The 26,677-nt window shown below is 44.3% G+C and overlaps 1 protein-coding gene across 3 annotated transcripts in view; it reads left to right on the top strand.

The window, feature by feature from the left end:
• The first annotated feature begins 1,224 nt into the window (after window positions 1-1,224).
• The window catches only part of SLU7 (SLU7 homolog, splicing factor), a 225,456-nt gene continuing 200,003 nt past the window's right edge, over window positions 1,225-26,677 (top strand). Inside the window, exons 1-2 of one of the 3 annotated variants that reach the window (XM_069199379.1) lie at window positions 1,225-1,362; window positions 1,609-1,805. In XM_069199379.1, coding sequence (XP_069055480.1) covers window positions 1,642-1,805 — 164 coding nt within the window. In that variant the 5' untranslated portion in view covers window positions 1,225-1,362; window positions 1,609-1,641. Of the gene's footprint in view, window positions 1,422-1,608; window positions 1,806-26,677 lie in introns of all 3 variants that reach the window. The other 2 variants (XM_069199377.1, XM_069199380.1) reach the window with 2 other exon arrangements.

Below are 26,677 nucleotides of genomic sequence, written 5' to 3'. Positions count from 1 at the left end.
CTAAACCCACCATGCTTTTGTGCTCGATTTTGTGCAAACAAGTATCAAACGTAAAAGCTCTGGATTCGCCAGGTAGAATTATTTCTCCTGAAGGAGTGACTTTCTCCATCTCGTGCCGCACTAAATACAACTCCAAGTCTCTTTCGTATCCTAGCTTTGATGATAATTCTAAGCATGGTGTGGTACAATGCAAAGGCTTAGGTGAGTATAGCAGAGTTTTGTTCTGATATGTGGGATCTGTTGTTAATTTTGCTTGTGAAACTGTATCGCCTGGTTACCTCAGCGAACTTAGCTAGATGGGTACGATGGCTTTTGAGCAAGGCGGGCATTGACATTTCTAAATTTGGTGCTCACTCTATATGGGGAGCCATGATGTCCAAGACCTTTGCTCTAAGTTCCCGTCTGGAAGACACATTAAAAGCGGATGACTGGTTGTCTGAGTCTACTTTTTAATGTTTTTACTGCAAACCTATTATTGATATTGCTTCAGCTGTGGTGGGTCAGCTTTAAACAAGCACAGTTACTGTTTGCTCTCCTGAATAAACTATAAGAAAACCTTTTACGCCTCTCGTCCTTCCCTACGGTGTGAACGATTTTATTAAGAAAAAAGTCCAAAACTGTCTTTCCACCTGCAATTTTCCGTTAAAAGTTCCTTACCCCATCTCTTGTAGCAATGTTTTCTCTTTAGACTTTTCCCTTCTCCTCTCTGCTTTTGTATCCAGTTTTCCTTCTCTTTTCGCCTACACTTTATTTCCCTTCATTTACTTTAACTTCTAGATTCGATTTGCTACTTTCCTTCATAGGTCCAGGTCTCAGTTTCCTTTCATCGTTCATTCATTGTACATTTCATTTCTGCATCTCACTCTTCAGCGGCGAATTCTGAGGTTATCTACGGGTTTCCGATGATCCGATGCACATTGCGTGCACTCTCAAGAGAACATACGTCCCAGTTAATTAACAGCAAAACGTTTATAACACATCACTACCCTACCCTACCCTACTTTTCGGCCCAATGGGAAAAGTGGTGGGTGTGTTTGAAAGGAGGTACGTTTTTTCAGCTATAGCCAATCGGCGCAGACTGATTCCCAGCCAATCAAAGTCCATGCTGACTCTTCACACTCCTGACCCACCCCGGAGCACATTTAAGGTTAAAAAAAAAAACTCGCCCCGGCTTGGATTGCCTGAGGTTCTGCCAATCTTAGATCACTTTACGTATCACCAATCCCTTCCACCCCGCGACGATTCTGGAATATGTTGGGCCGTAGGATTCGCTGTTATGTGAACCGGAAGTACTAAAACTACAGTCAAATAACATCCGTTGAAAGAGCAGTATGGAAAAACTAATACGCCAACAGCATCTTAGTAATGTTATTTGCTATTCAGTATTTGGGGCTTTTTGGATTCTGTCATTTTTGTGATATGTGGGTACCAGCACCTATTTTGTTATGTTATGTGTGAGTTTGCTTTGTGTGGTGTATTATTAGTGTGTCGCGGCTGGTTTCAGACTTGTTTGGATACAGACCTTTATGTCGCTCAGTTGTTACTTTTTCATGTTTAAAAAAAGACAAAGGCCGTATGCTTAATTTTTGTACGTCTTTGCACCCACAGATTAAATAGTTAGACCTTTAAATCAAGACAATAATGGCTTCTACAAGCGTTGAGGCAATGTCATCGGCTGGGACTGGAGAAGCAATGGGAATCGAAGAACCAAAGAAGATGACAAGAGAGGACTGGAGAAAAAAGAAAGAACTAGAAGAACAGAGGAAGCTTGGAAATGCCCCCGCCGAAGTAGATGAAGAAGGAAAGTGAGTGTTATTTGACATGAGCATGGAAGAGTAGACACTGAAGTTGATAAGCGATGTTCACAATTAGCTATCCTTACCCTTCAATTCTGCCTTCTCCCGACTGAATAGTACTTTGTTACATTTGTTTTTAATGGAAATGCTGCGAAGATATGACATTTGATAATCTTGATTGTTGGAGTACAGTTTTGCAAAATCATTTTTGTTATGTTATGTTGTATTGATTTGTACAGCGCAGTAATCACCTGAGAGGGTATCCAGGAGCTTGAGCAGGCGTATAGGTTTGTGGTCCCCAAGATCCAGGTCTTCAGCTTCTTGTGAAACTTGAGAAGTGAGGAGGAGTCTCAGATGTCTTGCGGGAGGTTATTCCATGTCTTGGGTGCGATGTTGGAGAATGAGCGACCCCCAGTAGTGTTTTTTCAGGTGTGGGGAATGTGTGCAAGTGAGAATGAGTAGGCGCATAGGTGTCTAGTGGGTTGATGAAAGAGTATGCAGTTCAGGTATTCTTGTCTTGTGTTGTGTAGGGCTTTCACTACCAATGAAGGAGGGCAAACTGTTAAATAAACCAAACCAAGAGCAGGGTAAATTTATTTGTTACTCAGAAGCTGAAATGCTGGTTGAGAGATAGGTTGTTTACCCAACGTATAACAGCAACAAGAAAATGACACATATAACTATGCATGCCAGTCACAGAAATTTCACGTAATGCCCTGATGAAGTTACTTTGTAGGGAACGAAATGTGTTGGCTGGAAGTGGAAATAAATTAAATTTTTCTGAATAAAAAGAAATAAAAACAGACTTGGATAGCTGGAGACATTTTGGCTGCGCAGCTTCTTCTATGAAATCAATGTGGTTGTGGTTTAAAACAGGACTTGGAATTCTGATCGTGGTTTGATTCATTTACTCAGTTTGCCCTCTTTATTTGGTAGTCATTTATTAGGTCTTGTCTATAGACAGTGCGCATGCGGTGTCTGGAACCCAGACATGCTGTATGTACATTGTGGGCTTCAGCCCGCCCACGAACTTCCCATTTGCTGGTACCATCGTTGCTCTATTTTGCGTTCTCCCCGTTTGGCAAGGGCAAGCATACATCATGGTTTTTACCGGGGTTTAGCCCTCCCAGAGCACACCACCCAACTACTGCTAGACATATGCAATGGGCATTTTCTTCCATTGTTTTGGGAATACTTTTTTTGTTTTTAAATGGGTGACGGTCCTGCCACATGTTGGGAGCGCTGGCTATGTCTCGCTGCCCCTTTTAATCACATATTTACACAGGGTGTTATTCTGCAACGCATGCTGATTTTCAGCTTGGGAGCAAAGGCATGCGCTTCTGTTTTCAGCATGTGGGAGCCTATAGGAGCCATGTTAGTTTTAAGTGTTCTACATATTTACCAGCTACTTTAAATTAAACATTTGTTTTTGGGACAAGTATACAAAGCTCTATAATTGTTTTGGATATATTGCTTTTGCTGTCTCATTTTGTCACACTTTTGGGTCGAGTGCGCAATTGCTTTCTGACCTGTTGTATTCTATCTGTGGGCTTTTAACTACGCCCATCTCACACCCATCACCTTCACTTGCTCCTGGGCTTGCCTTTCAAAAATGCCTTGATGTCATTGGTACATTCCTTACATTTGTCCCACCTTTGATTTTTTTTTTAAATATTTTTTTTTTACCGCCTTGCTGACTGACCCTGTTACATGGATTATTGCTCGATTGCTGATATACTTCAGCGTGGGCGAACAACTTTTTCCTTTTGTCTCTCCCCTTTGCGCTCACTCCATTGGTGGTATTGAAGCGCTGGTTTTAGGTTTCAGACCTGGGAACACTGACCGGAGGCCGCAGCTAACTGCAGCCTGGGCATGCTGGTGTTCGGAGTGTGCCAGCGTCCAGGCCAGAGGCACCAGGACACACTAGTGACTCGAGTGGCTCCAGTAAATGCTATTAAGTAAACTCGCACCAAGGTAGGCTGAGTAACACAGTCCCCTCCCTAATGATCCAGCAGCAGCTGATGTGGCGTCATCACCTAGCCGATAGCCACCTGGGTTGTACCTCCGCAAGGGCGCGTCTCCTCCTGCTCACCTACCTCAGCGACACCCTGCCCGGTCCCAGGTTCTGTCCCTGCCCTAACTAACCCTGTGCGGCTGCAGCAACGACTGCTTGAGTGAACTTTGGACTTCTCCAATCTCCCAGTCCTAGGTTATTTGCTCCGAGCCCTATTGTGGTTAGAGGCTGTTGTGAGCGTCCCTGTGTGCTGCACAGGTTTTAGGCTGACCACCTGGGATTCCTGTCTGGCGGGGATCTCACTTCAGGCTTGGCCCTCCGCCCACTGCCACTATGAGTTCAGTCATTGTTACTGCTGCTGTCTTGTCCAGAGGGTGAGAGGGAGGCCAGACCCTGAAGTGTCTCTCAGTGCTCATCCAGGGGTACCCTCTCTTTTCGCTTTAGAGATAAGGGCTGGGAGGGTTAGCTACATGGACGTTAACCCTGTTAAGGGACAAAACTGCCGCTTTTTAGTTGCTCGCAGACTTCCACACTTCTACACCCTAAATTCGGGAAGTACTGTTTTCTTGTGTAAAAAGATGCCTCTCCATGGTAAGCTCTAGTTTTGGGTTGTTTTATATATTTTTAAAATTATGAAATTTACACTACTCCCACTCGACGTGTACTTGGTGCAGTCGCCGAAGCATCTTCATCAGAAATGCTGTACATATGACTATAAGCATGGTACACAGGACTTGTGCACGATTGACCAGTAACAAAAGAAATAGAATAAACATGTGAACAGTATTGTTGATCAACGTAGGTGGTGCTTTATGTTTGCATGTGGCTGACAAGTAATATGTGCATATGTATATATCATTCATTCACAATGAACTGTTGTAGGTGATGGCTGAAAACCGAAAAGGTGACCACACCAGAAATAATTGAAGGTTTGCGTTTTCTGTACAAAACCAGGATACATTTATGAAATCTCAAAAATGTGACAGGCTGTTGAATTAATCAGGTGCAGTGTTTTATAAGTGAAATCTGCCTAATCCTATTGACTTTAAGTTTGATTGTCCCCATTTCAAACTCCCTCCCATACACACTGTGAACAGCACCCTTCAAATAGTCTAGGAATATTTAAATATACAGTTTCCTTAATCACTGACATGATTAGTTCTGCATACGGTGCCAATAAAATAACCACATTAAAGCTGTACTGACTACACAGCAATAGTCACAATTTCATCTTCAAGTAAGCATTGGTGTGGTTTCTTGCATCCTGTGCTTCGAGTCAGTCTTCAGTTTCAGCACTGCATTCTGCTGTGCTTTCAGTGAAAACCCTACAATGACAACAGTTTGGAAAAAAACCTTTGCTTGCTGTTTTCCCAATTAGTCTTCATGTCATGCCAATTAGAATCGTCGTTGCATAGTCTTGAGAGTGGATTCTCGTGTTGGGGCATATTGCCCCAACATTCCCCTTCCTCTATAGGCTAACCAGTGTAGGTGCACGCACATAGCTAAACAACACATACATTTCAGTGTCCTGTATGCTGATTTGGCTTAGAAAATCTGATTCCTGCAGCTAGTATTATGACATAGCATGCCTGCATGTTTGAAAGACTATTTTTTAAATTTTTTTTTAAGATCTGTGTACAACACGTATGAGTCCTAATTGAATAGTGTCTGATAGTAACATTAAATATTCTAATGAATAGTTTGACCAAAAAAATACGAAGCCAACATCTCTTGCGCAAGCAGTATAGACTGTTGGCCACAAAGATGTACTTTTTATTTTTTTATACACTTACGTTTTTAGGCTGAGCACAGCAGCACGCAAGCGCTGCTTTTCCACCTGTTATCATCTATCTGTGTGCTTTAACTAGGCCCACCTCACGCCCTTCACCTTTATTCATTCCTGGGCTTGTCTTTCAAAAATCCCTTGATGTCATTGGTAAATTTATGTTTCGTCCCGCCTTGAGGCTGGTTTGTAACGCATGGCAGGCTGACCCTGTTACATGGATTATTTCACGATTGCTGATATACTTTGGCGTGGGCAAACTACTTTCTCTTTTGTCTACCCCCTTTGAGCTCCATGGCGGCCATGGCTCTTATGGCTGTGAACTCGATTGGCAGTATTGGTGCATCCCATTGTTCACACTGTTACCTAATTGGAATTGTTAGACCTGACAGCCTTGGTCATCCCCCAACTTTTTGCTTGCCTCCCTCCACTTTTCTGACACTGTTTTTCTGGTTTTAGGACTCTGCACACTTTACTGCTGCTAATCAGTGCTAAAATGCGTATGCTCTCTCCCTCAAACATGGTAATATTGGTTTATTCCCCAATTGACACATTTAATTTAAGTCCCTATTAAAGTGCACTCCATGTGCCCAGGGCCTGTAAATTAAATGATACTTTTGGGCCTGCAGCACTGATTGTGCCACCCATGTAAGTAGCCCCTTAACCATGTCTCAGGCCTGCCATTGCAAGGCCTGTGTGTGCAGTTTCACTGCCACTTCGACTTAGCATTTAAAAGTATTTGACAAGTCTTAAACGCCTTAAATTCACCTTTTTTCAACATGTAAGTCACCCCTAAGGTAGGCCCTAAGTAACCCATAGGGCAGGGTGCAATGAAGGTAAAAGGCAGGACATGTACATTTGTGTTTTATATGTCCTGGTAGTGAAAAACTCCTAAATTCGTTTTCCACTACTGTGAGGCCTGCTCCTTTCATAGACTAGTATTAGGACTGCCCTCAAATACTTTTTGAGTGGTAGATTCTGATTTGAAAGGGGTAACCAAGTCATATTTAGGATGGCCAGAATGGTAATAGAAAATCCTGCTTATTTGTGAGGTTGGATTTTTATATTTCTATTTTAGAAATGCCACTTTTAGAAAGTGAGCATTTCTCTGCAATTAAAACCATCTGTACCTTACAGCCTGTCTCCAATCAACATCTTGTCTGTTCTGGTTGACAGCTCCCTTGTGCACTTTACCCAGACAACCACATACACAGGACACTCAATCTCATCTGGCTAATGAATGGGTCTTCCTGGGCTGGAAGGGTGAAGGGCCTGACACTTACATTACAGAGACCATTGGCCTGCCCTCCCACAATTGACTGATCAGCCCCCAACTAGGGCCTTGGCAGACAGGACTGGACTAAAAGGGGACCTTGTGCACTTAAAAACCACTCTTTGAATGCTCCCTCACTTCAAAGGCATTTTTTGGTATATAAACTAGGTCTCAGAACCCACCAACTCAGACACTTCTGGACCTACACCTGCATCCTGTCAAGAGGAACTGCCTGGCTGTCCAAAGGACTCCGACTGCTTTGCTGAGAAGGACTGCTGCCCTGCTGGCCTCTGACTTTGCAGAGAAGGACTCTGCCTTCCCCAAATGTGCTCTGCAAGGGCTTGGATTGAGCTTGCCTCCTGTTTTCTGAAGTCTCGGGTCAAAAAGACTTCATCTCTTCAGGAAACTCCTTGTGGGTCGAAAATCAACGCAAAGCCTGCATTGCGGCTGAGAAATTGCTGCACAGCCGTCTGGAACGACACAGCGTCAACTTACCAACTGCAAATTCAACGCAGTGCCTGCCTTGTGGCGTAAAATGTGAAGCATCGCCTACCGGATCGATGCAGCGCCTGTGCCTTCTAGCACATCAAGGATTTTCCCCACATCATCCCTGGGTATCAACATATCCCTGCATCGCAGTGAGGAACCAAGACTGCGTGCCGAAAAAACGACGCATTTGGAAAGAAATTACACATCGTCTGTGCCGCGCCGGAAAATCCGACACACACCTTATTTTTCCACACATCTCCTCCTCTGCGGTCTCCGTGCGTCATTATTTTTGACGAACACCAGGTACTGTGTGTAACAAAGGGACAACTGTTTGTTTCTAAGGATGAAGACACTTTTAAACCTTTCAAAAGTGATATTTCAACTTGTGCTTATTGGTTCTTTGTCGTTTTTACCTTGTTTTATTCAGATAAATAGTATATATTGTTCTAAACCTGTGTGGTGTATTTTTTGTGGTGTTATCACTGTGTTACTGTGTTTTATTGCACACATACTTTACACATTGCCATCTAAGTTAAGCCTGACTGCTCAGTGCCAAGCTACCAGAGGGTGGGCCAGGATCATTTGGATTGTGCATGACTTACCCTGACTAGGATTGTTGTCCCTGCTTGGAGAAGGGTTTATACCTCTGCCAAATAGAGACACCATCTCTAACAGGAGTCATTTAAATTTTGCTTTGCCTCTCTCCTTCGCGCCCCATGGCTTTAAAAAATCCCTTGTAATTGGTAAATGCTTTAGTAAACACAGAAATCTTCAATTTGGCTCTCCCGGCACAGCGGGAGAGATCAACAACAATATTCACTGCACTTGGGACAGTTGCCCCATAATGCTTTGAAGGGCATTTCTTTTACAAAACATTTTTGCTTATAACCCAGCCTGTGGTGGTCCTACGAATGGGACCACCACCAAACCTTTCAGCATGACACACACTTTCTGTTTAGGTCACCTCTGTGTCCCCACGCTAGGTCAGCAGGGACCCCAAAACAACCTCTCCCACTATTCAGTGTCTTACTAAGCACTCTCATGGCTGGAACTTTTGTTTTACAGCTTGGAATAATTTGTGTTTTTAAGGGCCTTGTTTGTAATAGTATTGCAGTAGGCCTGAAAATCTGTAAGGCACTACACCCTCTGGGGTATAAGTATATGGTTACACTGCATTATTTTCTGCCATTCTCTTTTCATGTGGTTATACCCTCTAGGGGCTGACTATATGGTTATATGACCATTTTTTTCCAAATGCTATATTATAGTGGTGTCCTCTAGGGGCTGTTCTGAGCATTAGTTAAGATACTACAATATTCACTGCACCTGGGAAAGTCACCCCCCAAAATAATAAGCCCTCACACCATTCAGTGTCTTTTTAAGCTCTCTTATGGCTTTTGTTTTACAGCTGGGAGTAGTTTGTGTTTTAAGGGACTTGTTAGAAATAATATTCCAGTAGGCCTACTAGCCCTTTAGTAATAATCAAGGCCTCTGGAATTATGTGGCAAGAAAATACCAGTAGTCCATTTACAACGCCAATAGCTCTAACTCCAGCAAAATGCGAGACCCATTGCATTGTAACTCCTTGCCCCTTCTGCTCACTGTTGCAGCAGTCTGCTTTCTCACTTAGTGACCCACTGCTGAATAAAACAATACCCAAAAGTACAAGCAAGTTTCTTTGTTAAAAATTATTGAGCTTTAAGCCAACAGCTTGCCTGTTTCCATTCCCTTCCCATCAGTGGCCATCTCCTTGTATCCTTCTGTACTTTCCGGCTGCACTCATTTTATTTCCATCGTCTTGATGTTTGAAAGTTTATTACAATGACCGTTCTCAAGATGGTAAGTGTAAAATAATTATTAGCCCTCGTGCATGCAGCTAGGAAGTGGCCTGCTGGGTCAACTGCTACTTCAAAAGCTATAATGCAAGAGCTATATTAAAAATAATGCACATTTTGCATTTGGGTGATATAAAGAATAGAACACATTGCTCTGTCGTCTGCTCAAATCCATCACCACTTCTAAGTTCCTTTCTGAAAACCCTCTTCTACTTGTATAGAACGAGTTCTCCTCCTTGTTCCTATAGAGACATTCAGTAAATGGGAATACTTGGTCTAAGTTTAGTTCTAATTAGCAAATTGCTCTGGTGCAGTCACCTAAAATGTATTGAGCATTAATAGCTACGTACACTTTTTCAAGACTATTACAGCCATGTGAGCATACCAGATGGATAATGTTCTTTTTCTTCAAAATGCTTCTTTCCAGTGATCTCAGCAAACGTTTGGATCTGTTGAGCTGTGATGCAGATTCTGCCTAAACATAACATTTTTGCCATCAATAGCTATAATATTCAGTGGCATCTAAGGTTCCTAATCTACTCCAAGAATATTTTTCTGTTGGATACACCTTGTAACGTGTATCCACTGCTTCTCTTAGCCACACTCAACACCAGATTACTAAGGTATACTTAAACACTTTGCAGTATTAATCATCTCGACTTGCTTTGAACTACTGACTACTGACACTAAGTGACTTCTTCTGTTGCATTTAAAACACTGTGCTTACAGCTGAAAAATTCTTCAAGAGATTTAAATGGAACCACGTCTGAATACATGCATAAGTCTAACACAGGAAATGATACAAGACTGAAAAACTTGTTTCCAGGCTCATGTAAAAATCTTACAATCAAAGTAGTTAATGGCACAAGTTAATCTCGGGCCCCAAATACTTTCTTGCACAAAAATGTAGCAGCTTCTTGGTGAAAAGAACATTGTTATAGGTCAGATGAAAATCTCCAGTGACGTATTGGATCTGTAGATACAGTCAACATCAAAGCCTTGTGATTCAGTCACGGCATACTGGAGAAATGCAGCAGTATGATAAGCTGGCCGCCTTATGTCATACTTTTGGTTTTATGCAAGGACAGAGCACATTGCAGTTGGTGGCTTAATGGTGACTTAATGTTGTCGGCTCGGGATCATTACTGTAGACCAGAAGACAAATGCCAACATGGAAGCATGCCGGTACCAGCATTGCTTTTAAGCATCCTGTAGGAAAGTGCCTCTTTTTGATGTGGTTACCCCCACTTTTTGCCTGGTATCCGATGTAATTTCGCCTGCAAGTGTGCTAAGCAGGTCACCAGTGCTAGACCTCTTTCCCTAAACTGTACAATTGTTTCCCCAAGTGAAAAATTCTTTACCGTCCTCTGTAAGTTCTTTGTAAATGGTGCCCCTGTTTCCTAGGGCCTGAGGCGCTAAAGAGGGTCCCTAAGAGCTGCAGCACAAATTGTGCCACCCTAAGGGACCCCTTACCAAGCACATGACATTCTGCCATTGCAGGCTGCATGTCTTGGTGCAGACAAAAGTGTTTGTTGATTCTCCAGAAACCCAGGAGGATTGCCTGCCTTTGAAAAAAATGACTCGAGACCTCCCATGAACAGCGAACCTGTTCCTTCAACAGACTCCAAAGTCCGAGTTGAAGTGGTCCACTGGTGCCAACAAGTTTCACCAGCCCTCCAGAGTCCGAGTCCATTGTGGATTCAACTCCCTACCCCTCCGGACTCCCCGACGATGCCTGCAGCCTCTGCACGCAGCACCCTTCTACCGTAACCACTCCGGTCAGAAAAACCCGACATCTAAGAACACCTCTGCACCTGTCGCCCCCATGCCGTGGAGAAGCAGACCAAAGGTGCTTAACTGTGCCCGAGCATTGTGAGACCTGAGCCCGGCTGTTGGTTCAGCCCGACTAGACTCCTGGCCAGAGCCTGGAGCCTCTTTCCGCAGTGACCAATCCCCTTAGTAACGTATTGGACACCTGAAGCTGTTTTGGACTCTGCACCTGGCCGCCCCGTGCTGCTGAGGTTGTGCTCTGGGTGCTGCCTTGGACGTTGCCCACTACTCACCTTAACTCCTGGAAATTGGGCTTGTAAGTCGCTGTACTCTACCTATTTTCAAAATGTGTTTTTCCTCCTACAGGATAACATAGCAGAACTCAGAAATTGCCATGTGTCCACTTTTTAAAGTGAAAAGAATTCTTATTTAAAAACGTAATTACCTGAACGATTTATCACTGATGACTAAACATATATAAACTCACTTGCTATTTTTATAGATTGGTGTGGATCTCCTTCTCGAATCGTGTATCTCATTTATTGACTTTTATGTGTATTTGTAGATGTGTTGCATTCCTCTGTGTTAAGCCTAACACTGCTTGACCACAGTACTGCTAAATAGAGGACTAGTGGATTCCATAGCAAGCCCTGCCCACTTACTGGGGAACCCCTGGACCCTTTACATGGTATTCATATGCCACATGAAGGGCTAGTGTCCTGCACTTCCCCACACAGCATCAGCAGATAACTACTTCACAGAGACCACATCTGGAAGCAAGGTGTTCAAAAGAAAATCCTTCCAAGGGATGCAAGTGCCGAGTAGACTCCGCCCAATAGCACTATGTAGGAAGTTGGCTCTGTATGCACTATTTCAAAGTAAGGAATAGTGTGCACAGATTCCAAGGGTTCCCCTTAGAGGTAAGATAGTGGCAAAAAGAGATAACACTAATGCTCTATTTTGTGGTAGTGTGGTCGAGCAGTAGGCTTATCAAATGAGTAGTGTGAAGCATTTGTTGTACACACACAGGCAATAAATGAGGAACACACACTCCGAGACAATTCCAGGCCAATAGGTTTTTGTATAGAAAAATATATTTTCTTAGTTTATTTTAAGAACCACAGGTTCAAGATTTACATGTAATACTTCAAATGAAAGGTATTGCAGGTAGGTACTTTAGGAACTTTGAATTAGTAAAATAGCATATACAGTTTTCACATAAATCACATATAGCTATTTTAAAACTAGACCGTGCAATTTTCAACAGTTCCTGGGGGAAGTAAGAGTTTGTTAGTTTTTGCAGGTAAGTAAACCACCTACGGGGTTCAAGTTTGGGTCCAAGGTAGCCCACCGTTGGGGGTTCAGAGCAACCTCAAAGTTACCACACCAGCAGCTCAGGGCCGGTCAGGTGCAGAGGTCGAAGTGGTGCCCAAAACGCATAGGCTTCAACGGAGAAGGGGGTGCCCCGGTTCCAGTCTGCCAGCAGGTAAGTACCCGCGTCTTCGGAGGGCAGACCAGGGGGGTTTTGTAGGGCACCGGGGGGGACACAAGTCCACACAAAAAGTACACCCTCAGCAGCACGGGGGCGGCCGGGTGCAGTGTGCAAACACGCGTCGGGTTTTCAATAGGTTTCAATGGGAGACCAAGGGGTCTTCAGCGATGAGGCAGGCAAGGGGGGGGGGCTCCTCGGGGTAGCCACCACCTGGGCAAGGGAGAGGGCCACCTGGGGGTTGCTCCTGCACTGGAGGTCAGATCCTTCAGGCCCTGGGGGCTGTGGGTGCAGAGTCTTTACCAGGTGTTGAATCTTAGAAGCAGGCAGTCGCGGTCATGGTGAGCCTCTGGCTTCCCTCTACAGGCGTCGCTGTAGGGGCTCAGGGGGGGCAACTCTGGCTACTCATGGTCTCGCAGTCGCCGGGGAGTCCTCCCTGAAGTGATTGTTCTCCACAAGTCGAGCCGGGGGCGTCGGGTGCAGTGTGTCAAGTCTCACGCTTCCGGCGGGAAACGCAAGTTGTTTCAAAGTTGCTTCTTTGTTTCAAAGTTGCAGTCTTTGGTGAACAGGGCCGCTGTCCTTGGGAGTTCTTGGTCCTTCTAGATGCAGGGCAGTCCTCTGAGGGTTCAGAGGTCGCTGGTCCCTGGGGAGAGCGTCGCTGGAGCAGTGTCTTTAGAAGTGGGGAGACAGGCCGGTAGAGCTGGGGCCAAAGCAGTTGGTGTCTCCGTCTTCTCTGCAGGGTTTTTCAGCTTAGCAGTCCTCTTCTTCTTAGGTTGCAGGAATCTGAGTTCCTAGGTTCTGGGGAGCCCTTAAATACTAAATTTAAGGGTGTGTTTAGGTCTGGGGGGTTAGTAGCCAATGGCTACTAGCCCTGAGGGTGGGTACACCCTCTTTGTGCCTCCTCCCGAGGGGAGGGGGGCACATTCCTATCCCTATTGGTGGAATCCTCCATCTGCAAGATGGAGGATTTCTAAAAGTCAGAGTCACCTCAGCTCAGGATACCTTAGGGGCTGCCCTGCCTGGCCAGTGACGACTCCTTATTTTTCTCATTATCTCCTCCAGCCTTGCCGCCAAAAGTGGGGCTGTGGCCGGAGGGGGCGGGCAAATCCACTAGCTGGAGTGCCCTGTGGTGCTGTAACAAAGGGGGTAAGCCTTTGAGGCTCACCGCCAGGTGTTACAGTTCCTGCAGGGGCAGGTGATAAGCATCTCCACCCAGTACAGGCTTTGTTACTAGCCACAGAGTGACAAAGGCACTCTCCCCATGTGGCCAGCAAAATGTCTGGTGTGTGGCAGGCTGCTAGAACTAGTCAGCCTACACGGATAGTCGGTTAAGGTTTCAGGGTGCACCTCTAAGGCATCAGTGTGCATTTATTGTGCTGAGACGTTTGATACCAAACTTCACAGTTTTCAGTGTAGCCATTATGGTGCTGTGGAGTTCGTGCATGACAGACTCCCAGACCATATACTCTTATGGCTACCCTGCACTTACAATGTCTAAAGTTTTGCTTAGACACTGTAGGGGCATAGTGCTCATGCACTTATGCCCTCACCTATGGTATAGTGCACCCTGCCTTAGGGCTGTAAGACCTGCTAGAGGGGTGACTTATCTATACTACATAGGCAGTGTGAGGTTGGCATGGCACCCTGAGGGAAGTGCCATGTCGACTTGGTCGTTTTGTCCTCACTAGCACACACAAGCTGGCAAGCAGTGTGTCTGTGCTGAGTGAGGGGTCCCCAGGGTGGCATAAGATATGCTGCAGCCCTTAGAGACCTTCCCTGGCATCAGGGCCCTTGGTACCAGGGGTACCAGTTACAAGGGACTTACCTGGATGCCAGGGTGTGCCAATTGTGGAAACAAAAGTATAGGTTAGGGAAAGAACACTGGTGCTGGGGCCTGGTTAGCAGGCCTCAGCACACTTTCAAATCAAAACTTAGCATCAGCAAAGGCAAAAAGTCAGGGGGTAACCATGCCAAGGAGGCATTTCCTTACACACTATGAAGCAAAGTATAGGAAACTGCCTATCTATGTAGTGTGCCAATGTAATGGCACATTATGCAGATAGTATAGACGACCCTTGATGGTAGATAGAGGCTAAAAGTAATAACCCTAAATGCTCTCTCTTGTGGTATTGGTTAGTATTATCAGAGGCCAGTGCATAAGTATTTGTTAAACACACAGTCAATAAATAGAACACGCACTCCAGAAGGGACTTGAGAAAAATTCAGAAAAATAACACACATTTTTTTGTTAACACCACAGACTTTGGTAAGTACTTTGCGAGTTAGTGATTTTACCAAAAATAGAAAATGCACTGTATTTGCAGAGGAACACGGTAATGTAATCCTATAAAGAAAAACGTCTACTGCATACGGTTACTTGCTAACAAATTACAGGGCTGTCTTCCGTGACTTAAGGTGAGTGGGGTCAAGCTCCAAGGCAGCACCAATAGGTCACCTCTGTCGGCTTTGTGGCGTCTGGGTACAGAGGTGCTTTTCGGCATCGGGTGCCCTGTTTAAGTCAATGAGGAAACAGTCCTAATGAAAAGAGGCTGCAAGTAGGGACGGGGTGGGGCCAGTTCAGTTGAACCCACATGGGGCCTTAGGTCTCTGGGTTCTCTGGCACTCAGGGATATTGTTGGTTCACGGATGCTCGAGCTTGGGGGGCGTGTGCAGAGGTGCTTTGTTCTTCTGGGTTGCGCTTCGGGAGGCTCTCGGGGTTCTCAGTTTCATGCAGAAATAGGTTATAGGCAGGAACTGGGGGACCAGTCGGGTCAAACCAAATGATTGGCTCAGCTGTCGAGGGACTCTAGACCCCGTTGGCATTGGTGGTTGATTTGGGCTCAGGCTGTGGGGCGTGGGGCTTTTTGGTGTCGGGTTTCAGCGGTCAGTGGCTCACTCTTTGTATTGGTGACCTGGTGAACAGAGGAAAACAGGGCAGCAGGGCCACTCTCCAAGCTGGCTTTGTGTATCCTGACATCCCTCAACAGTAGGTCTGTCTCTGGTCTGTTGGAGTCTGGATTGGACCACCAACAAGCCTTGCTTGCTGCCAGGAGGCCGATACCCAGGTAAAGGTGCAGTGCAAGGAGGCTCTGGGAGGAGTCAGCGTTTCTGGACTTCTCTGAAGCGGCAGGGCTGACATCCTGAGCTCCAAACAATTTTCTGGCTCGTTGTTCCGTCGGTGGGCCCGATGGCCAACTGGACAGAGTTCCGAACTTTGCAAGCGATGCCTGCAGATGCAGGGAAGCAGCTCCTCTGCTCCAAGGGAGATCTTTCCCAGTTGTTGAGATGCTGGGCAGTCCTCCAAGGGATTGGGGAGGTTGTCTAGCTCTTTGTGAAGGCGGTCCCAGCTATTGTCGAAGTGCAAGAAGCCTGGCAGGGTTTGGTGCCAATCTTTGGTGCAGGTCTTCAGTTCTCGCTCTCTTAGTCCTTCTTCTTTCTTCCTCGGTTCCCAGTAGTCAAATTCATCACTTGATCTAATTTCCCGGTGTCAGGGGTCCCCCTAAATACTAAATATAAGTGTGTTAACGGGAGTGTAGGGTAGTAGCCAATGGACTACTTGTCTCTGGGGTCACTACACCCCCTATATAAACCCTGTCCCTGAGATCTTAATTTCACCACACACAAGGTGTCGGAGATGGTGGAATTCTCCTTTTCTTGATTACCTCAGTCAGCCCAACCTAGGAGTGTGACTATCCTGACAGTGTAACACGCCTCCTGACTATCTAATTTCACACCTGTCCTGGTGCCAAATGGGTCTAAAGGGGTGGCATTCTGTAGGGCTGGAGGAAGTCAGGGTCTCATACCAAAGGCGGCAGAGGCTTTGAAGTCTCTGGCCTTGAAATGCTGATTTACTAATCTTCCTGCTGGAGGAGGTGATATCACCTTTGGCCGGACCAGGCATTGTTTCATTGCCACTGAGACCTGATTAGCAGGCCTCAGTCACCTGAGCGAAAACCAGTATCTAGTAGTTCTCTGGGGGACATCTGCAAAGAAGTCCAGTTTACTACTCAAATTTGTCAGGAAAGGAAAAATGTGGTCTCAGGCACTTGTCATGATGACAGTCAAGTTGGTAAGATGGTAAGTGGGGAAAAAAAATATTAAGCTCATACACCAGGTTACAAGAGGGTAACCAGCAGAATCAACTGCCCTACTTGGAAAGACTCAACGAGAGGGTGTTGTAGGGAATAGAACATAGAAGTCAACAAGCCAGTAGACTCGGACACACCACAACAGTAGCAAGTTCAGTGTAAACAAGAACTGTGCATGTATTACCAACTACGCTTATCCACTGCTGACCTTAGTTTTCCTTACCCCCTTCATAATAGAGGAATGCATGTTTCAGCAGTCAATTGTGCAGTTATAAATCTGCTTCTGAAAGTTGAGTTAGTGGCAGAAGGTGTCAAAGAAAAATGTTTTGGAGTTGGTGAATAAACAACCCACTTTTTTTCCCAAATCAATTTTCATTTGTGTGGGGAGCTGGGTTCTGTATGCAATACCCACCAATTTCTGCCTGGTTTTTAGTTGCAGCTTTGACTGAAGTGCACTGTGTTCCTGCTAACCAGGTCCTGTGCCAGTATTCCTTCTCCAAAACAAGACACCGGGTCACTTGATCCCCAAGTGACCAGACCCTTCAGCACCTCTATAAGTCCCTATTAAAGTGTAGCCCTGTTACCAAGAGTATGGGTACTGAAGATGGCCCGTCAGAGCTGCAGCACAACTTGTGACACTCTGAGAGACCTAGCAGCAATGTTATGCAGAGTACCATTGCAGGCTATGGGCAAGGTGCTCCCAAAATTGAAAACACAACCCTAAAGCACTGCTTGTAATATGTGTAAGTCACACCTACATCAGGCCTTCAGCCCTAAGGGAGGGTGCATTATATTACAAGTGAGGGCATATGTGCATGAGCAAATATGCCCCTACTATGTCTTTGTCGATCCATAGATATAGTAAGTGTGCAGCCATTTAAAATACGTGTGCTGGACACTGGTCAATATGAGTTCCCAAGCTTCTTCGAACCTAGGGATATTTGGTATCAAACATCTCATAATAATGAACCCTCACTGATTCCACTGATGGATTTCTTAACTCATGCACCCAGAGGGCACCTCATAGGTGCCCCCTGAAAAAGCACCAGCTGCTGGTGAGCTCAAAGACCAGTTCTAGCCAGCCTGCCGCCAACAGCTGAGAATCTGATCTCCCAAGGTGGGAGCCTTTGCACTTGAGAGGTCAGAAATAAAAGCCTGTCCGGGCCAGAATGTTACACATCCCGCCCCACAGAATGCCCTGCATTTCAAGGAAGGAGCCTCAAAGAAGTCCACCGCCTTTGGTATGCAGATCTGGCTTTCCTCAGAGGAAGATGCCAACCCCTTACCCCAGGGCCCATCCGGCACCTGGACAGACGGGATAATTAGCTATGCAGGCGGCATGTCACACTTCCAGACTGGGAACACCCTGAAGTGGACACTACTTGGGAAATTCCACCATCTTGTCTGTGGTGGAATTTAGGAATTCTGGACAGGGTGGTACCCACTCCCCACAGGAAGTGGTCATCTGTGGAATGTAGTGACCCCAAGGGTAAGTAGCCCATTGGATACTACCATTCATGCCCCTTATCGCCCCCTAAATTGAGTGTTTAGGGGACCCCTGATACCAGATCCTCAGATCTTCGCTGGACTCAAAAGAATGAGTGGAAAGGTGGCTGCTGAACCCAAGAACCGAGGAGCACGACTGACTGCACCAGAGCCTTGGGCATCCCGTGTTGAAGTGGACCAACAGTGTCCGTGTCGTCCCCAGACCCTCCAGAAAAGAAGCCCTCCCACTGTGGACTTTCCGATGGCATCCGCAGACTGTTTCTGCAGATCCCCCTGCAACCATGAGTGTTCAGGACACAAAGACCCAATGCCCTTGGGCACCTCTGCACCTGTCCGCCCAGACCCAGGAAAAGAAGATCAATGGTGTTCCCACGTATCCCCTCCTCGTGAGACCAGTGCCCACTTATTGACTTGCTTGGACTGAACCCACTGTCCATGCCTGCAGAGTATTTCCGCGGGTCTCCCTGCAACCGCAAAGAAATCCAGTGCTGAAGCCATTGCCAAAAGACACCCTTGTACCAGCACCCTACAGCCCGAGGAGGAGTAGACTGAGGGTGTCTCCACGTACCAGAGGATCTCAAGGGTCGAGCCCCCCTGTTGGTTGCCCTGGACTGTCATTCTAGTCCATCCCTGCAGGGACTTTGTAACCAGACCAATCCCCATAGACTTGAATGGGACACACACCGCTGTATCGCACCTCTGCACCCAGTCGCACCAGAGCTCCCCTAGGTGAGCTGTTGGTATGGCCTTAGACCTTGCTCCAGAACTCCTTTTAGTCCAAAAGATTGGTGACGTAAGTTGTTGTACTCTACCTGGATTGCCATCTTTTTTTTCCTTCATAGGATAGCATTTCGGCTTCCTGAAAAATGCAGTTTACTTTTAAAAACTCTAAAAATTCATCAATGGAAAAGTACTCACCTAACTCCGGTGATGTTGGTTTCAAAGTTTATATAAAAGTATGTGTTATTTTTATAAATTGGTGTTGGATTTCTTTATTAAGTGTGTGTCTCATTACTGCAGGAGTGTGTACCCTCTGATAAGCCTAACTGCTCGATCATACTACCCAAAAAGAGAGCATTTGCGATGGAATTTGTGCCTCTTTGATACTTCTGGGGATTGCTTGGACTCTTTGCACAGTGTGCCTCCTTTTGTAACACTACATAAAGAACCACCTTCCTACAGTGGTTATTTGTACAACTCCGAATTTTGAGTTACCCTTATTGTCACGTGATTCTGTAAAATGTGTTCTTTCTTGCACACTTTTACCCATTACCTTTTTAGGTCGAGCATAGCAGCGTGCAAGCCCTGCTCTTCTCGACATGTTGTAATCTATTCTGTGGGCTTCAACAACACCCATCTCACGCCCATCACTTTCATCCGTTCCTGGGCCTGCCTTTCAAAAATCCCTTGATGTCATTGGTAAATCCTTTACGTTTGTCCTGCCTTGAAGCTGTTTTGTTACTGCCTTTGAGACTGACCCTGTTACATGGATTTTTGCACGATCGGGCATGTACCTTAGTGTGGTGCATTATTTTTTATTTTGCCTCGTTGCTTCGCTCATTGCGTTATCTTGTTTCTTCGTCTTCCTTGGTTTCTGGCATCAAGCTGTTTCTTTACTATGTCTGTGGGGGCTTTTTCATTTATTTATTTGTTTGCAATTTTATGTACCATAAACTCAACACAAAGGTATTGGAGTGCTTTATTTTGTTTGCAGTTTTATATAGCGTGAACTAGATTCAAAGGTATTAAAGCGCTTTACATGAGCACCTGTTACATTACACAAGAACACAACCATTTTTGGTAGCAAGGGGAGAGTAAGTGATTTGCCCAGAATCACAAGATGCTGAGCCGGTGCTGAGACTCGAACTGTGTTCCCCAGCTCCAGAGTTTGCAGCGCTAGCCGTTACGCCATATCCTCTCCCCCTAGGATTCTTTGTCTGGTGCGTGTTGGGGCAGTCTGGGAATAACTCCTTTTTTCTTATATAGAGCTTGATATTACTGGTTCTGCCATTTCATAGTGCTGCAAAGCAGGTGCTATTCTTACCAAAACCCTATAATTAATTTGCAGTTAAGCTGCCTCTTCTGTTATTCTCTTTGAATACTGTCAGTGTTTTTAAAGGTTAGGCAGGTATTGCCAATGTAGAGGAATAATTCCTTTAAAAGTTTAACACACAGAAATATATGTCTGCTCTCTTTTCTTTGCTCATAACTCTTTTGACTCCCTCATTCTCCGGGTTAAAAGCCACAAAGGTGTCTCTTTGAGGCTTGTTTGGTGCTATAAACGTTTGGTTAAACACACTAGAAAGGGTTGCAGCTCTAGGTTATCACAGCCAGTCTGTAGGAATAAGGAAATACACTCCCAAGAAGGCGGCCTTGTTTTGTCCTTTCTCCTGCAGCAGCAGGCCTGGCAGGGTTGCTGTGGCAACTGGCATACACCCACTACACTCCAAACCAAAACACAAAGGTAAAAGACATTGTCATTTACAACGCCAATAGCTCTAACTCGCACAGATGCAAGATCTGTTGTAATGCTAATGCTTGTTTTTATTGGTAGGAGTATGGAAATGCCAGGTGGTAGGATTTTTGAGGTTCCCCACAGATTCCAGAACTTCACATCACGGAAATGTGTGGCAGATGCACATTTTAGGCAAAGTCTGATGTTTACAATGCATTCTGGGTAAGACAGTGTTGTAGGATCCAATTGCATAGGGAGCCTCCCCACTCCAGCAGCTTAAGCGGGGTTACCAGTGGGCCCAATTGTCTTCTCAGCTTCGTCCCACTTCACCCTTAATAGTTGTTTATGGGCCTCTTCTGTCTGCTGCTTTTACTGGAATTGGAAGCTGCTAAAAAAATAAATTCTTCGGGGAATACAATGAAAGAGAGCTGTAGGCCTAGTATGCACTGTGAAGGAAAGAGGAATGATTTAAATAAGGAAAAAGACCAAGAGAGGGTAAAATAATGGGTAGATAGGTGAATGAAATAATGGGAGGAAGGAGGATGAAAGGAAGCCACGGCTGAAGGGAAATCTCGGAAAATAGGAAGGTAGGATGAAAGGTGAATGAATGGATAGATGGAACAGTGAAAGGATGGGTGGAAGACTGGAAAGCTTGACAGGTGAACCTGTGAATGAATGTAAGAAATAAACAGTTGGAGAAGAGAGAAAGGTTGAAATAGATGGGTGGGTTAAAGAACAATATTAAAGGATGCATGTATATAGTAATGGCTGGATGGATGGATAGACATTTGAAGGGAAGTAAAGAGGGGTGGATGAATAGATGGAAGGTTGCAGGGTTGGGTGACTGGGTGGATGAAAGGATTAATAATGGGTAAGAGTGAAAGGCACTCTTCTGTGGAAAGCCAGGTTTGCTCGCTTTGCATGCACAGTGTGTTGCGGTATGTTTCAAGTGTGGAGTACTTTAATTTTCTGGCTACTTCCTTGGTAGGATCCATACAAGTCAGACCACCCTGGACTTCAATAGGTATCTAATTTTCAGAAATGTCTGGGTTTAGTAGGTTTCCCATGGTGCTGGCCGAGCTTGGGCCCAAATACGGCTGTCGCACCTTACATTAATTCAACATTGACAGCATTTAGGTGTAGTGTCAAACATTTTGACTCCATTGGGGAAAACACACACAAAATAGCATAACAAGTGGCGTAAAAAGAAGTGTGATAATGATAAATGGAGAAAAATTGTAAATGTAGTGAAGTATTATTTTCAATAAATGTCAGAGGTATGAAATAATGTTTCAAATTTGTTTCTGAATTTAGGACGAAAGATCGTCGCCCACATGTATGATGTTCTTCATCATAATATCCTCAGGGCCTCAAAAAATCATAAAAATGTTAATAGACCTGCAGGTTAAGTAACATGAATAATCTGCTCAACCTAACTGAAATGTCCTTGACCCGTAACAGGTCTCAAATTGTGTGATCCTAGGCAAATATTTTATTTCACAGAATCTCCTTTTTCTTCGTTTTCATATTTGAATGCACCTCCAGATATGTGAGTTCAGCATTTCTGCTATTAAAAAAAACAAAACAATTTTGTTTGATCAAATAGACTAAATGTTAGCTCCATTTATAATGTTGGGCCTTCTTATGAGGCTGTTTGCATCGCTCTTGCACCACGCAATGTGGTTTAAGAGTGACACAAACCTTAGACATACTTTTAAATCACGCAAAGCACAAATCGCTGTGTTGTTACTCTGCCCTGGGAAGGCTTTCCATGGACGTTGCATAGGTGTTCCTACACGTTTCTAATAGATTTTGACGCATCCCCAGATTTACAAGAACTTGTAAACCTAGGGATGCGCCAAAATCGTACACTTTTCCAGGTGAGGCATACCAAAGAAGGCTACCTCTGTTTCTCAGTGTTTCTTTCTCTTTTTATGTGTGCTGCATGACTTCCTCATAAATGAGGTCCTAAGAATCTAGCCCCACATATAGAGTACGCATGATCGTTGACTTTTCTCTTAGTTTACTGATAGCATTGCCTGGAGTTTATGTTTAAACACTTACTTTTTCAAAATATATCACGAAGGCATGATGTGCTAGCGCACTGTCATTTGCAGACAGTACATTTCCAAAAAAATGGCCCAAAACCTTTACACTAAAGTGCAGCTTCACTGATAAAACTATGCAGTGTATTAACAATAATCTGTGACAGTTGGGTTTCCGAAAACATATTTATCCCTTGCACATCACAAAGTAAAGTGTTCTGATTTGTTTTTATCTTAATATTTTTGTATCACTCAGAAATACAAAAAATGGGCTTTCAAAATTACTGAAATATATTTTGAAATGTTTATACAGTTGACTTATTAGGTATTTAAATGTGTGTTAGGAAAAATCTGACAGCCTATAGCCTTTCATATTTCACACACTTAGTACAGCAGGTCAGACGGTACACTTTACAAAATCCTGGAACTCTGCAGTCAGAGAAGGAAAGGTAATTGTAAGAAAACTAACTGACTTTTGACCGCTGTCTCTGAACACAGAGAAAATGTGCCTAGATAAAAACAAGATTTAAAGGTGTCTTTATTGCTCCTTCACTTTCTTACTGAACAGAACACCTGTTCTTTGTCAACTCACCAGAATGGGTGAGTAGGTCCGAAAAATAGCTTGACCTGATAAATATGACTCACCCCAGCGAGTGGGCAAGTAGATTTTTGAGGCTTCCACTCTCTGCTCACACTCGGGAACTTCCTTTTCTGTCATCTGGCATTTGTAAGACGCACCGGTGCCACAAACATCTAATGTTTACAGACTGACCTTTATGCATTGTTAGAGATGTCTGTGTTTGTACTGTGGCCCATGTAAATATTAAAGAGTGCTCTAATGTGTGTGTCACTTTTGCCTTGACCATCTGCCCTGTACATGCATGACATCCCTTTGAAAGCAAGCCTTGGCTAAGCTTTGACTATCTCTTCATGTTTCACTCTGAGCCCTAACTAATACAGCACAGTTGCCAGATGATTTTTCTGATGCCTCCCAATGGCAGCCTGATTAAGGTCAAGAAGACTTGCCTTTCATGTGCCGTTACTGCACTCCTTGTCCTTGAACCTAATACTTCCACTGCGTGGTAGTAAGTTGGAAGGTGCCTGAGGATGCTTTGTAACCCTTCTCTAGGACAATATGCACACAAGTAAATTTTGAAAACTGGGGTAGACCTGATGGGCCAGGCTTTCCTATGATCCCTAAACAGCACTTCAAGAAAGACTAGGAACCCTAGGGTTTGGCAGACAGTTTACTCAATCAAAACGTGGTGGATGTCCCATCTGCCACTATGTACAGTGCTTTGACTGTAATGCAGTGGATGGAACATCCACTCCTTTTTGACAGAGGATGAAGGTGGCAAGCAGGCACAAGTATGACTAATGTGTACCCTGTTACTGGAATCAGTAAAGACACAGTGGCACAATTATAATCAATTATAATTTAGGAAGAAAAACAGTCTTGAATTGTGATACTTCTTTGATTGAGAACTATTAGAGAGATTTTCCAAATTAAGTGGTACAATTTGAACGGTTGCATAGCTAGTAATGAGCTGTGGAAGGTATGTATCCGTGCACACCTATTTACAGGCACAACTTTTCTATTAATACCACTGCTCCACTTTAGTCAGCTCTTCCCTGAGCTTCAGTTTGTGTGGTACAAAGTGAAGCAAGTTGTAAAATGGATTCCTGGCTGAATGGGCACGGAGAATACTAGCATCTACTCCTGCCTCTTTCTTTGCAGAGTACAGGCTTGGCCTCAGCGATACGGGTTACTCGTTTTCTGTGTTGCATAAATGCAGTCTGCAAAGTGCTGATACTGCAGGCTTGCAATATTCTCCATAACATGAAGTTGAGGCTACTGCTTCTAAAGCAGCAAGACTACCAATAACTGGCAACATAAAGTCAAGGAAAAGCATCAGTCTTCCTATAGTAGTTTGAAGATAGACAGCAGACATGTCTATTGCCAGGTACATCAAATGGATATCCACTTTATTCTGCCTGTGCAGGTTTTGACTCTGCTCGCGACTGACACAAAACTGGGTGTTGCTCAGTATGTACGAGTAGACCACATAAGACTGTGCTGTTGGTTTGTGCACTAGTCCCATGAGGATTGTAAGGACCACATATTTTTTCAACTCCCCAAGTGAAGAGGGAGTCCATAGGTGCGCCCTAGAATAAGGTGGAGGAGTGCCTGCATATCTCCTTCAGAAAATGTTCATAAGTTTGGAGCATAATTTCTTCAAGGAACACATCAGCCACAAAAAAATTAAAGTAGTCAATAGACAACAGAAATCGTAGCATTAACTTCATATCCACTATTTCCACTAAATGGGGGAATTTGTGGCTGAAATATGTTGTGGACCTCCAAGTGCATACTCGCTTTGACCATGCGGTAGCTGTCTACACTTTAGATTGAGCTTCACTGCCATTGTGCCTCAGTTGAGGAGACTGTGCATGTGAAAGGAAATCACAACTGCCTTGGCTCGGTGCTTCAGAATCATTTGAAGTCAAGTCTTCATTGATGCTGGCTGCACCGTAGCACTTTGTTTTGATTTATTGTTACTATGTTCCACAGCAGCTACTGCTGTGCAACATGTTTTCAAACATTAGCAAAGTCAAAAAGCTCTGCAAGAGCAATTTGACTTTGTTAATGTTTCTCTTTTGTGGCAGACAGGAGGGGCAGGGGGGGCATGAAGGTATTAGATGGCAGGAGGAGAAATTGGAGCGGGACAGGCAAGCGACACTGGGGCTATGCGTTAAGGAGTTGGGGAAAGGTAATGAACGGAGGCAGGAGGGATTAAAGAAAACATATGGTGAGAGGGGAGCAGGCCAAAGAAAAGCACATACAGCTGGGGGAGGAAAGATAGACTACAGCCACATGCACTCTTATTGCATGCCTGGATGTAAAAAAAAAAAAAAAAAAAAGTGCGTGGCCAGTGGAAGGACTTTGGTGCAAAGAGGAAACTGTAGTTGATCCTTGCTCAACTTCAGGGACAGAAACCCAAAGCCGAGAAAGCTGTTCATCAATAAGAAGAAAGGAAACAAGAGCGAAGTGTAAGCTAAGTAATGGTAAGTAAGAGGTAGGCTGTAAGCATCTTTTAAGCTTTTTTTTCTGTTTTGCTGCATTCACTGTTCAGGTAAAACCTAAAAATGAGTATTCAGAATTTACTTATTCTCTAAGTCAGTGCTTCCCAAACTTTTTGGGCCCAACATCATGTTCTTCTTTTATCTGACCTGAGAGTTCCTGCACAATGGTAGGTGAATAATATCCTCATGTGTATATATACTCTTTGTCCAGACCATACTTTTCACCACCCAAATGCCAGTTATCCAATAGTAATGCCCATCCTTACCTCTGTCTTTCTGTGCTAGATGTGACCCTTTTCTCAGTTTCAAGTGCAGATGTACATTTTAATAATTTAACACCATTAGAATGTACCTTAGCATCTTTTAGGGTTAATGTAAGAGTTTAGCTGAATAGATAACTGAAGGACAGCAGCTAACTAGCTCCACATTTTGTTTTTAAACTTATTTTTAGAGTAATTTTTTTTAGAATCAAACATTCAAGGCCACTTTAAATGGGTTGTAACAGTGGCTTATACTTCAGTCTTCAATGACCATTGACCCCCACCTCCATAAATCGACAGAAGTAAAAGGAACCCCTGACAAATGCCCACACATAGCTTGTAATTCCGACCCCACAACTCCTCACCTTTGGCGCGAACCCAGACCCACAATTCCTCATACACCCCTACAAAGCAGAGGAGAGAAGACCACATACAAAATTGAAAAGAGTAATGAAAAAAAGATATTCTAAAACTACAAGTTAAGATTCATTAATTCACCATTAAGGAACCCAATCATTTAAAAGTCTGTATTCTGACCTCCCTAATGCAATGGATACCTAGTTATTGTGTGTACTTACTTGCTGTTGTTGCTAATATTTTGAATACCTTCACACTCCTTTGTCTGATCAAGGTTTCTGTTACCGTTTCTAAGTGATTGGATCACCATGTAAAAGTACTTATTTTAGCATGCTGAGTTTCAGTCCACTTGGACAAAAATAAGTAGTATGACATGCACAGTTTCTTTTCTTAAAGGGTTTCTCCCTTTACAAAAAGTCAGGGTAGCAGTACA

Source organism: Pleurodeles waltl, chromosome 7 (genome assembly GCF_031143425.1).
Source record: "Pleurodeles waltl isolate 20211129_DDA chromosome 7, aPleWal1.hap1.20221129, whole genome shotgun sequence".
NCBI classification, from domain to species: Eukaryota; Metazoa; Chordata; class Amphibia; order Caudata; family Salamandridae; genus Pleurodeles; species Pleurodeles waltl.
This window is presented reverse-complemented; position numbering and strand designations above follow the sequence as displayed.